The sequence below is a fragment of the Osmerus eperlanus genome, chromosome 16, assembly GCF_963692335.1.
Source record: "Osmerus eperlanus chromosome 16, fOsmEpe2.1, whole genome shotgun sequence".
NCBI lineage: Eukaryota > Metazoa > Chordata > Actinopteri > Osmeriformes > Osmeridae > Osmerus > Osmerus eperlanus.
In genome coordinates this window covers 9,617,509-9,630,307 of record NC_085033.1, presented here as the reverse complement: position 1 = coordinate 9,630,307, position 12,799 = coordinate 9,617,509, and the positions used below count along the sequence as shown (strand labels likewise).

The window sequence follows — 12,799 nt, the reverse complement described above, 5'->3', positions numbered from 1 at the left end:
TTGATTCAATTTGAATATGTTCCTCAAGTTGGTGTCTCCACATTTAATCATTCCATTATTCTAAACACAGCTTTGGTGGGCTACTCTCCAGTTTATTACCGTTCTACAGATTACCAATTAATTTAGAGAGAAAAAAAGTATACTGTGATACATTTTTCTCTTCCATCCCAATTGATATCTTAATATATTTTTGCTGGCCTCAGTTGCTTCAGGTTGGTAATCATGGACACTGCTCTTACCAGCTAATTAGGAACCAAATGACACACAACAGAGGCAAAAGTAAGATTGACAATTTGATATTTTGTTATCAAGTACATTATGATGGTCATGGTAAGACACATCCGCATTGTGGACAAGTCAAGCTTGGAACATTCTAACCCATTTAGAAGCAAAGAAGGGTCTTCGCTGAGTGGGTGGCAGAACCAGGATGTGGAGGAGGCAGTGCTTATTTAACATGCCTGTGTCTAGTAGTCACACACTAGCTACAATAAATGTTCTCAGGAATGTTTAACTGAAAACACCTATGAGACATCTGCTATCTTTCACCTGCCATCGCATCCGTAAAACACACTTATCTTTAGATCAAAAGGTGATTCTAGAGAAGAGAAATGATTTTGAAGAAACCACTTCACTGACAAGTATGTATCTGAGGATATCCAGAAACATCCAATCAAAATACAAGCTATAAAAGGTGCCACAAAACATGTTACACATACATCCTCATTACATTGATCTACTTTATATGGTAATACTGTGTGTAGAGATTGTACACTGAAGCAGAGACTATCCTGCAAGAAGGAGGGAAGGTCATTCCAGTGGCACTTCTGAGAGGGAAAGTAACAGAAAAAATAGTAAACAGACTAATAGCAGTGTATGTGTGTTGGACTGAGCACCACTACTGTAAAGGAGCCTCAGGGAACCACTCTTCACCCCCCCCCCCCAGTGCAGCAACATTTCTGTCCGTTTTTTTTTTGCCCATTAAGGCTATGTCATATCAGCTTGGAGTTCATTTCACTCCACTGCCATGTAAGGCTAATCTAGGTGACATGAATCAAGTTTAATAACCGTTAAAAGAGACCGAGCAAGAATGTCAGTCACAATTTCTCACAACAAGCACCAGACACTCGGATCTAGGAAAAAATAGAAAAGCATTTGAATGGCTTTCCTCTAAACTAGGACACCACCAGGTAAGTCTTTGTGCCGATCCACATCATCATGTTGTAAACATCCATACATTGGTTGGAGGGAATTATGGTGATGGTTCCTCATATATACGACTGTGAATCTACTTTTAATATATTTATATATACTACTGTGAATCAGATTATTTTGTTCCAAACAAGGACTCTGCCATCCCCATTGTAAGGAAGTTGACTGTAAACCAGTTCTTCCTTCTGTGATTCCAGGCAGAGAACACAGAGCCACGCTGGATGGGAAAGCTCTCCAATATATAACCTTCTCTGAACAGAGCGTGACGGCACAGATTCTCTACTCCTGTAGACTGCTGCTCTGAATTGTAATAAGGATCTGGATCACGAGTTCAACCAATCACCTCAACTGGAGTAGAAAAATACTTGCTTCAGTTTTCTGAATTGGAAGCTTTGGTGGAGTGGGCAGCCTACAGTGGCCTTTATAGTCTGTGTTAACAGGCTGCATATGGCTTCTTCTGCAGACGAGACCAGCACTCAGGCAACGTGCATCAACAATTTATGATCGATTGGCAGAATAATAATTAATCTTATACCTTTTTGATTGCCCAAAAAACAATTTGTCCTATTGGCACAGCTGTGGATCACACTCCATTCTTCCATATGTCACGTGTGAGACTAAATATAGAACAGGAGGACATATTCATATTTTGAGGGGGGCAGTTAGACTTAATAGAGTCTGTGTGGTTCCAAACCACCTGTACTACACCATCTTCATAAAATACATTAACATTGCTGTCCCAGGAGTATGGGTGTCATCATGGAAGCATGTTAATGTCATAATTAAGCACAGGAAAACAAGGCCGTTTATAAAACAATTGATATGCAAGATTGGATTTGACTCCATAATCAACAGTTTTAGAAAGCTATCCATAAAAAAAATCTGTTTCAGGTTTAGCAAGTTTTTCAACATGACACAATTATATGCATCCCCTCTCTCCCTACTATCCCCGAAGAAGCAAACTTTCAGAGGGAATGGAGCTGTGGGTTGTGTGGTTTTTCACAGAATCAGTACGATACAGTTATCAGTAAAAAAAAACAGTTATTGCTGTCTAGATCCTTTTGGGGTATTTATGAATTGCCTCGCGGGCCGGATCAAGCTGTCTTGGGGGCCGCTACGGCCCGGTGGCCGGATGTTCCCCACCCTGCTTTAGATCTTGAACCTTCTCCTATTTTCTTGGCATGTAAGCCTGTAAGAATGTCAGAAACACCTGCCATCCGTCATTTGCCATTATAGTTCAACTCCATGGCACTTTTCACCCTGAAAATAGAAAGCATTGTAATAGATTGAGCATTATCCGGATTTGATCTGGAAAGCACACAGAACCGTTCTGCCTCTCTCTCGTTCGCCTGCTTCGCTGCGATCCTCAATGTCTCTTTTACAACTGAGTGATGGGCGGAATGACAGGAGAGATTTCACAAGTGGTAAAAAGTGAGTGAGTGGGATGGCAAATGGACCATGAAAAAGGACAAGATGGGTCGTCTAGTAATGGTGAGCAGGAGGACACAGTCTATTCGTCTCCCGAACACAACATCTGTGTCCCAGCTCTTCCTTACGCAACACCTGCCACTACTGTCACTGTCATACAACCTGACCTCTTTCCAAAGCAGACAGAGAGGACAGGAGTCCTCTTTTGTACACCAGACACAGATAAAGAGCAGAAGGTAGGCCAACAGAACATTATGCAGACGTGGCATATGCACGTCTTATCTTGGCCACATTTAAACGACCAGTGAGAAGGTCAATACCTTTCATCTACATTTACATTGTCATTTAACAGACGCTCTTATCCAGAGTACAGGGACATTCTCCCCGAGGCAAGTAGGGTGAAGTTCCTTGCCCAAGGACACAAAGTCATTTGCACAGCCAGGAATCGAACCAGCAACCTTCGGATTACTAGCCCAATTCCCTAACTGCTCAGCCACCTGACTCCCTCCATCTACACCTCAACCCAAGATAACCTATTGAGAATTTTGGAATCTCACAAAACCTCTTGGCATGGTCAGACAAAGGAAGTATATAGAACACTATTCCTTTAATCTCACAAAGTGAGGGGCATATTGGGTGACACGTCTTATCTAGATGACCCTGGGTAATGCCCTGCACCCTGGTCTGGGAGATACTAAAGTCCACTCAGCATCTTGTCTCTACCCAAAGATTGGTTGCCAGAAACCCGGAAACACAACGTCAGTAACCATAGGTACTGCTTCACCATTCACAGCAGGTCCCAGACTCTTCTGGAGCTTTCAACAATGGAGATGCGTGTAGTTTCAATCATGGCACCACAAATCTGCAGCCTCTTGGGAAATGTGTGTTAGAGGTTTGCTGTGACCATGATGGATTGAAAGGGAGAGGAGAGCTTTGGTCTACTAGGCTTCCATCTATCATTATTAGCAAATAAGGCTGATAAAACTCTGTACATCCTACAGGAACATGCACACCATTTCATATGCAATGTTTATTATCAAAACATCTGGACAATGTACAGGTACTTGATGTCAGAACACAGAGTATGTATTTAAATAAACAAAACAATGAACGTGATACAAGTCAAGGTTAAGAAAGAAAGGGATTTGGGGGTAAAAAATAGATATCACAGCATCAAAGGCCATAACTACACACTCAGCCAACTTAAGAGACATATGGATGACCTACGGTAATGTGTGCCCTCTATGACAACCTCCTAAGCACACCATCCTGGACAAGGATTCAACTTCAGTTCTAAGCATCAATCATCATTTCATTCTGTGGTCCACTGGAATCTACTGAGCTTTGTGCCTTTGCTCTGGATTCCAATGATGCAAGAACTTGGGGCACCTGCCTCTAGCCTGCATCTCAATGTGAGACCTGTTATAATTCAGGTCATATATATATCTGTGATGTAGGTCTCTCTGGAGGGTTCCACCAGTAATCTTTACCTCAGTTAGGCTGCAGGACTTTCACTACTGCTGGGCGTGAGCTTTGATCTGTGTGTGTGTGTGTGTGTGTGTAAGACACCAGTGGGAGAGTATTAGTAGAGTTGGGCTTGTGGACGCTGTGCATGTTTGCATGAGTAGGGGGAGAATCTGGGTTGTCTAAGGGCTTGGAGGGGTCCTGGTCACAGGGGCTTGGCCATCAACAGGCCCAGAGTCAGACTGAACCACACACCCTTTGTTTTCCTCTGGTCCTGAGGGTGAGTCTGTTCTCTCCTTCTTCACTGGACCTGGCTCTTTCCCCTCATCCACTTCCTCATTTTTGGGTTCAGCCAGTCTTTTCCTCACCTCCCTCTTCACTTCTTTTTTTGTAACAGGCGGTGGTTTCACATCAGCATCAGGTGCTGTGTTGGCTGTGGAGCTTTCACAGAGGGTTGGCCCCTCCCACTTTGGAATGTCCAATCCCAGCAGTTCCATCAGCTGTTTCATGACATTGTCCACATAACCATGGATACGCAAATGTGCATGCTTGTCCTGGTAAAGAGAAGGCGACAGCCATGAGATAATGAGATGATTGGAAATGTGTCCTCTACTGATTCAAACATCCAGCAGTGAAAATGATGTGAATGAGGCTTGTTGATGCTGCAACTAAAAGAGCACAAGCTAACATAGTTAGCTTCCATGGTTATGCATATGTGCGCGTCTGTAAATGCATGCATCGCTCACGTGTTTGGTAGCCTGCAGGTTAACGATGACCACCTTGCCCCCTTTGCGTTTTGTGAGGAGGGGGAGGTCTCCACTGGGTTTGATCTGCAGGGAGGTGCCCAGAGTCAGAGCCAGATCTGCTCTCCTGGGAACACACAAACATTTACACTACACAGCATTCAACGGTATGTCCGGTCCATGTCCAGTCTAGGCCAGTCATGCACATCTGCATGTTTATTTACAGGGTCCGTGTCCACTCCGGCTGTATACTCACCATGTTACAGACTGAACTTTCCTCAGTATTATTACTGCACTGATTGTTAGTGAGTCACAGCTACGGGTCTGTGCTCTATTTGTAAAGTACAACAAAGGCTGCGGTTTGACCTTCCTTGTAAAAAGCCAGACGGATGTTTGTCTCACCTGCTGGCGTCATCTGCCTTGTTGAGATCTCTGTCGGGTAGAGCATCCTCCCAGTCCAGTATGGTGCTGATCAGCTTCCCTCTGACACACACACACACACACACACACACACACACACACACACACACACACACACACACACACACTTTGCCTTGAGATATGTTGGTCAACATGGAATTATAGATACATGTAGATGACAATAGGGCTTCATCAGTGAGTGTGTTACCTGCAGGCTCTGAGACCCCTGGAGCGGACCTCCTCACAGTAGCGTCCTGTCGGCTTCAGCCCCATCACACCAATCACCTTCTCCCTCACATACTGCCTGGAAAACCACACAACCCACAGCTCCATTCCCTCTGATGTCTTGACAAATTGCATTTCTAATGTTTCACTGACTTTTCTGAAGGCAAACATCAACATAATTCTTCATAATGAAAAGAACCATCACACATTGATGTAAAACCTTCCAGCACATTCATATTGTGGTGTGCGAATCTCACACCAAAGGAACAGCACAGAGGGCAGCTAGCAGCGGATTCTCATTAGTATTCATGTGAAACGGCTGCCTCGTCTCAGGTAAGTTTGTATGCACCTCCGTGTTTTCAATTGTGCGTCAGACGGCAAACTATTCTGTTGTCTGTTTTGTGCCGCGGTGAAATGGCAGAGCAGCTACACCCTTCTATCCTATTTATTCCACTCAAGTACCAATGTCCACAATATCTCCTTGCTCTTCATCTTAGCGTACCTGCCACACTTTCCACACTCCTCCACAAACATGTTGCCGTGCAGCTCAGACAACAGGTCCCTGTTGAGAGAGGCAGGAGAGATAGTGAGGAATAAGATAATGAGAGTCCATTTTTTCCCACAAAAAATTCACACAACTTGTGTGCCACATCAGTTCATACCAAATCCATTCATATTCTGCCAATCATCTATGTAAAACAGACATTAGCAGCAGGTCACGACTTAGTTCAACATTTCATTTCCTGTCTCTGATTACTGTAGGATTTGGAGTAACAGTATGACCCTGTCAGCTGTGTTAATATGTTAATCGTATTCTGAGCCAGCGTGGAACCGAATCTGAGATTTCAAAGGGGGATAGGGGTTGCAGAAAGACAGGAGAGGCTACTATGAATTCATTATTCACAGTAAGTAAATTAAAATAAAAATCATGCCAAGATGCAGGAGAGAACCTCTAGTCTAGAATGTTGAATAGATGGATCTATGCTACGTGACATGAAGGCTAAGACATTGCCGTTTTACCTGGGGAAGCCTGAGCGGACATGCAAGCCATCTACATTCTGGCTGATCAGGTATTTAAGGTAGCCAGCCCTCTGCAGTCCCAGGAGAGCGAGGTGGGTAAAGCTGGGCGTGGCATCCTCAAAGGTGGTCTCAAAGTGGGGAGTCTCTCCCCTCTCCTCCATGGTCCATACACCCTTAGGACCCCTGACAACCAGAGACAAAACAAACAGATAAATAAGAGGGTGTGTGTATTTCAGTAACCTACATTGAAGGATATGGTGAGGCAAAGCATACGGGGGGGGGGGGAAGTAAATCGACTATTCAGTCAGTATCAGTCATTCACAGTGGGCTCTGCTGTTAGACTACTCTGTTCAAAACACATTTACATGCATGAGCCGAGGGAGAATACTGAGTGAAGAACTCTACTCCATAATTCCCTTTGAACCGTTGCGGCCATCTGTGGAGCACTCATCGCTAACAATGTGATGTACTACTGGACAGTAGACTGCTTTCAAGCACCAACAAAGGGATATACGTCATCCATTGTGTGAGAAAGGGAGAGAGAACTGTGAAATATTAATGTCAAGAAATGTCTGAAAGAAAAGTAGTGGACATACGTAGCATGCTAACAGACAGGCTAATGAAACATGAACGTGAAGCCCCCTATAGGTAAAGTATTACCAGTGTTAACTAAGCTACAACCTTTTAACCCAGGCACACAAAAGACAAGACACACAAGAACAGCAACACGGAGAGAAAAGCATTGGATGGATTGAGAATGAGAGAGGCAAATAGATACACATTAAAATCTGTGTGGAAGGATCGTGAGTCAATTTCAGAATCAGTCATTCAGAGCTCTACTGCCCCCTTATGGCAATACAGTCCGTTGCCTTTTCAAATACTATTTTAAGATGAATGTTTACAATATGTCTGAAGTAGCAGTGCATTGGGCTAAAGGAGAGAAGGTCCTCCTGTAAAGTATTTCTGTAATTGACTTACTATCTTAACTTTGGCATGCGAGTCTGGTAGTGGTGGGGTGCGTGTTTGTGAGTCACCTGAAGTCAGGTATGCCTGCAGAGGTGCTTATTCCCGCTCCTGAGTGGACAACCATGTACTGAGACTCCTTAATCAGCTGGGCCAGAGTCTCCACCTTCACTCTCAACTCCCCTGGACTATCAAACTCCTGGAACAGTTAAGTGGGGAACGAGCAAAGATGAGATGAAAGAAAAGGCCATAAGGAGTTATTGAGAATGGGTATATAAAATAAGAAGAGGTGAGAACAACACCAAAAATTACGAAAGGTAGCTAGCTATATAAACAGCTATCCATTGAATAGCTGCATAATCAGACATGAGAGCAATTTAGTTGCTAGCACCCTGGATGCTCACCTCCGGGAGCCCGCATACACCTTTGTCTGCATAGGGAGATAGTCCAGCGGCGTAATTTACCGACATGACTCCCTCTCTCTTGCTTCAACGTACAATTTGAAGTCAATAAAGTACTTTCATAAACGACTATTTTAATTTTAACCATAGATTAAGTTGAGTGCTATTGAGCAAATCTTCCTCTACCGCCACCGATTATTCCTTGACCCACGTTGGTTACGTCATCATCAAGCGACAATGAACTACAAATGTGTGGTTCATAACAAATGCACTCATCAACACAGTATTGCGTATCCGTGTGACAAAGATGAGATGATCAGAAATCTCCTTTTTTACTTGATGCTATTCCTTACGTTATTGTTATCGCTTCATTAAAAAACATATTATCTAATAGGACAGTATGGTGATCCCCCATTTTGTTATAGGGCAACGTTTGCTCTCAGAAACCCATCCCGGTTTAGACATTGCAGAAACCCTACAAACTTCACATCTGAATTCATTCAAGACAGGTTAGGTTTTTAAAATGTTGGCATATGATCATGTAAAATCATATGATCATGTCAAACTGTTGTGCACATAGATAGAAGAGGCTCGATAAAATGTCCTATACTGTTCTTTATTTTAAAATGTATATAGGCAAAAAAACAACATAAAATGCATACAGCTAAATTATTGAATACAGTGATCGTCCATCCGGCCACGTGTGCATATCAGTGAAAGTGCATGTTAAAACAGTTGACAACTTACTATACAACCTGGAAAGAAACGTAGTTACTTGCTTAATTATCTATGATTTGTTATGCTTAAGTATCCTGAGAATTACAGTTATATTAAGTCAAATCGTAATAAATCCAATATTGCTGATACAAAATACACACATGCGCGCACACATACACTCACATTGATGCCCGCCTACCTGGAGATAGGTGATACCACCCTCCACCAACACACAAAAATAAATACAATCAATGAAAATAAGAGTGGCATTCTTCTTTTTAGCATCCAGGGGCTTTCTGAGTGACACTACCACAACATGGTACAACACAGATACACAAGCTTACTACAAAACCCCACTACCTAATCCAAACCCACCGACCCCGTCACAGAGAAGATTGATATCATTCTCCAACAAAGATTATAGGCAAAGCTTGAAATAAAAAGTAAGATAGCGAAACAGCAAAGCTTGCAAGATAGCTAAGTGTGAAGACAACTAATACAGCAAACAGTTTCACCATTGTTGGATATTGTTGTGGACTTGTTTCCGTTGTGTAGTTTATCCTATTTATACTTCAAATTATAAAAATAGGATGAACTATCCCATTAAGACTGATTCAGATCTTGGTTTCCATCATGTTTTAGAGCAATCTCTGATGAGCGTCTGTCTTGGGTAACTTTATGTTGAATGTTCTGAAATCACGCACACACACCTGCTCTCTCCTTAAGTGACAGAAATCAAACACATCAAACAGTAATGGCCAGAGCAGCCCAACAAACAGTTGTCAACATGTTGCAGTTGCCTAGGACATGACCCACTGTTCAAATTCAACCAAGTGTCCTCCAGACTCACATGTCACTGGTATTGCCATGATCACAATCACATTTCATTCACTTGAGCCAGGATGAGCATGAGAAAGACGCTGTCTGTACAAGGAAGATCTTTAAAAGAAGTCTGACATGCACAGATGTTTCGTCTTGTCATGTGTCTACTCATTTGCCCAAAATGTCAGAACAGAAAGACATGAGAGAACCTCCTTCTGGGAAATGCAAGCATAGCTTGAAGCTCACACAACAACCAGTAAAGTCCTCAGTCATTGGTGCCTACTCCGGGTGAATAAAACCCGGTTAACAAGCACATTTGAAGGAAAGAAGGAAATTAAAAAGAGCTTATTTGCCAAGCCTGTGCACCAGTGCAAGTTGCACCATTATTTACTAGGGATTAAAACCTACAATGTTGAACACAGAAGGTAAAACAAATGATAAAAAGAGCAGGGCTACCACTACTGAAAGGGGAAAAGGAACAGGTGCCAACTGTATGCTGGTGCAAGTCTATCATATTATACCCTACCTAAAGTGTGCTTGGATTCTGACAAGAACCCGTGGGCTGATGAAAAACACACACATGATCCTTCTGCGGATAAAAAAGTGAGTGGTTTAAAAACTTTTTTTGTAGTCCAGTCAGACGAGGCTCTCATAGGGAGAGGGTCAGTCACATGCTTCAGCAGGGTCGGTGTGCAAAGTTCTGACACGTCACGACTCCTCGTTCCCAGAGTCGTCCTCGTCATAGCAGCAGTCGTCTGCATCCTCATCCTCCAACTCTTCATCGTCATAGTAATCGTCATAGAAAAGGTCAGAGCCCTCGTCGGGGGGCGGGGCACGAGTACGGACGCAGTATTCTGCCAGTGTGGTCGGGACCTTTACCCCATCGCGCTCCGCCTCCGCTTTGGTGGCCAACACCTGCTTCCTGTAAGAGGAGAAGGAGATCAATTAGTAGTCAGTCTAGCTGAATTAAAATGTTATAGTGATCAATTGTGTGTGTTTTAAGTGTGTGTACCTGATTATTTCGGCATATTCTCGGTCCTTGCCCTTGCTGTCCCTCCACTTGCGGTACATGACAGAGGCGTCCACGTTGGCAGGAGAGAAGGTGTTGGGTTCATTCAGCAGAGAGATTACACTCAGCAGGATGGTCCTAAGAGAAACCCACATGCACACGTACATCAGATCAGCTGACCACACACACACCAGGATGAATCCATAAAAACCATGACACTAGATAATCAATGTGTCCAAAAGCAAAACTGGCAAAGACAGAAAAGGATTGTACAAAAGAAAAAGATATAGGTAGGTAGGGTCTAATATGGTGGCAGAGTAACAGATAAACAAGCTAAATTCAGCAGAGACAGGTGTACATGTGTTTCCCTTAAGCCAAGTGGACCCCATATTAATTTCCAGGAAACGCCGATGAGGTTCCACTGAATCCAGGCATGTGTCATGTGATCTGAGCACTGGAGGATGGAAGGCCCGGGAGGAAAAACAGAGGCACGGAGACAAATGTGTTGACGTAAACTCGTTTTGAGTTTAACATTCGGAAATGACGTAAAAGGTGGATACAGAGAAACGCTGTGAGGGAGAGAAGCAAGATGTGTACCTGACGTTCTGGGTAGGGTTCCATCTCTCTGATGGAAGCTCCCCACTCTGTGGGTCATCCACAGGAGGGTGGAGGATGGATATACACACGTCCCCATTCTAACACACAACAGATAAACCATACCATCATCAAACACAATGTGCACCACACCATACGTTAAGCATGACACTGTAGTTTGGTCAGACTTAACAACCCATCACTTTGGTTTTGTAGCACTTACCTCATATATATTAGGGTGCCACATCTTAGTGAGGAACCGGAAGGAAGGGGGTGAATAAGGGTAGTCTATTGGGAACTTGATCCGAGCCTAGATAAAAGATATGTGCATGTTAATAAGATCAGTGCCTGGCTTCATGTTTGTTTGTTTGGCATTATGCCCTGGTGTCTGAGATGTGATGAAACTATTTCACAACAACTAAGCGACATACCGACCGATATAGCTCGCTATTCAGAGCAGCAAAGAAAATACAGGCAAAACGCGTGCGTGTGTTGGCTGCTTGCTTTAGGTTGTTGATGCTGAAGACAGGCACGGCTCTTGACGCTTATTACGTTTTTCTGCAACTAAGTACGCACATATCTCAATAATATCACTTTTCTGGGTCAATCCTCTCCTTACCTTGAAATATCCTCCTTCGTAGTGCGTGTTAGGGGGTCCGAAAATGGCAACTTCCCAGTTGTAGAGATCTGCTTCGTCCACCAATGTTATTTTGAATCCCTCAACTGGTTCTTCTTGGAGGCTCTTCATCTCCAGCATAAGTGCCTTTTGTGAGCTGGCAACGTGAGTTGGGCCGTGTTGCGCCATAGTTATGGGCAAGGGTTTTCAACCAAAAACGTTGTTTACTTGATCACTACTAGCCAGCTGATATGGCAAAACAAAAAAAGGTTCTTTGTTTGTTCTCGATGAGTACAATGACTAGCCAGCCCTTCTAATGCGCAAGTTAAACAAAGGCTTATTTAGTATCTACTTCAGGTAGCAAACATAAATTACAATTCTTGGTATATTGATTAAACAATAAAAAAAAAAAAATCGTCTCAATAAAGATCTCCGACCTGGCAGACTGGTTAAGCCGCAAATCTAATGCTAACAGCAGAATAATCTTTGAGCAGCTAGCTAGCAAGCTAACAAGGGAATTCACTCAAATGAAAACGATATCTGCTTTCTGTTGCTATTTAAATCCAAAATTATTTCTTTTGACCTGCCACTTGACATGCAAAGAGCGTTGATTCAGATGTTCAGCGAAGAAGACATAATCAGCACATTGTCAGTGTTATTTTCCTCAATCTCCCAGTAAACCAGCTAGGAACAAGATAAGAGTTGAAAATCAGTCCCCCCCTTTCTCAAAACAGTCAATAAGGTCGCAAGGCTTTCTGGGAACTGATGTTCTGTTAGCAAGCATAGGAATCTTCTATTGTTTGCGTCAGAAATCCAATCACTGAATGGGGCCTTCCATATTACTTTTAAACATACCCCTGGCGATGCAAAATAATAAAATGTACTACGATGTTACTGTTAATACTCTACATAATAATATTTTGTGATTTCTTTTCTGGAACTACATCCACGACATTTTGGAAAGGAGCCACCTGTATGTCGTCACAACAACACGAACATAGATCGCTCTATTTGTAGCAGATTATGTGAAAATGACAACATATAAACATTGGGTAGTAATTAATATAGCAAACTCGCTTGATCCTTTATCCACAGTATCTGTGAAAAGATACACTGTACCCATCCCCCCTATGATACCCCCATTGTCCATAAACTACTATGTAGTGTG

General features: G+C 43.0%; 2 protein-coding genes across 2 annotated transcripts; both read right to left on the bottom strand.

Annotated features, from left to right (window-relative positions):
• Positions 1 to 3,643: 3,643 nt before the first annotated feature.
• sirt6 (sirtuin 6) lies at positions 3,644 to 8,215 on the bottom strand. The gene is made up of 8 exons (XM_062482055.1): positions 7,877 to 8,215; positions 7,544 to 7,671; positions 6,510 to 6,692; positions 5,992 to 6,051; positions 5,473 to 5,568; positions 5,247 to 5,327; positions 4,848 to 4,971; positions 3,644 to 4,655 (listed from the first exon to the last, which is right to left on the bottom strand). The coding sequence occupies exons 1-8, from the start codon at positions 7,940 to 7,942 to the stop codon at positions 4,284 to 4,286; spliced, it is 1,110 nt and encodes a 369-aa protein (XP_062338039.1). The 5' UTR covers positions 7,943 to 8,215; the 3' UTR covers positions 3,644 to 4,283.
• Positions 8,216 to 8,470: 255 nt separating this feature from the next.
• On the bottom strand, positions 8,471 to 12,368 carry cdc34b (cell division cycle 34 homolog (S. cerevisiae) b). The gene is made up of 5 exons (XM_062481146.1): positions 11,635 to 12,368; positions 11,239 to 11,325; positions 11,019 to 11,116; positions 10,425 to 10,559; positions 8,471 to 10,334 (listed from the first exon to the last, which is right to left on the bottom strand). The coding sequence occupies exons 1-5, from the start codon at positions 11,818 to 11,820 to the stop codon at positions 10,121 to 10,123; spliced, it is 720 nt and encodes a 239-aa protein (XP_062337130.1). The 5' UTR covers positions 11,821 to 12,368; the 3' UTR covers positions 8,471 to 10,120.
• Between the last annotated feature and the right edge of the window lie 431 nt (positions 12,369 to 12,799).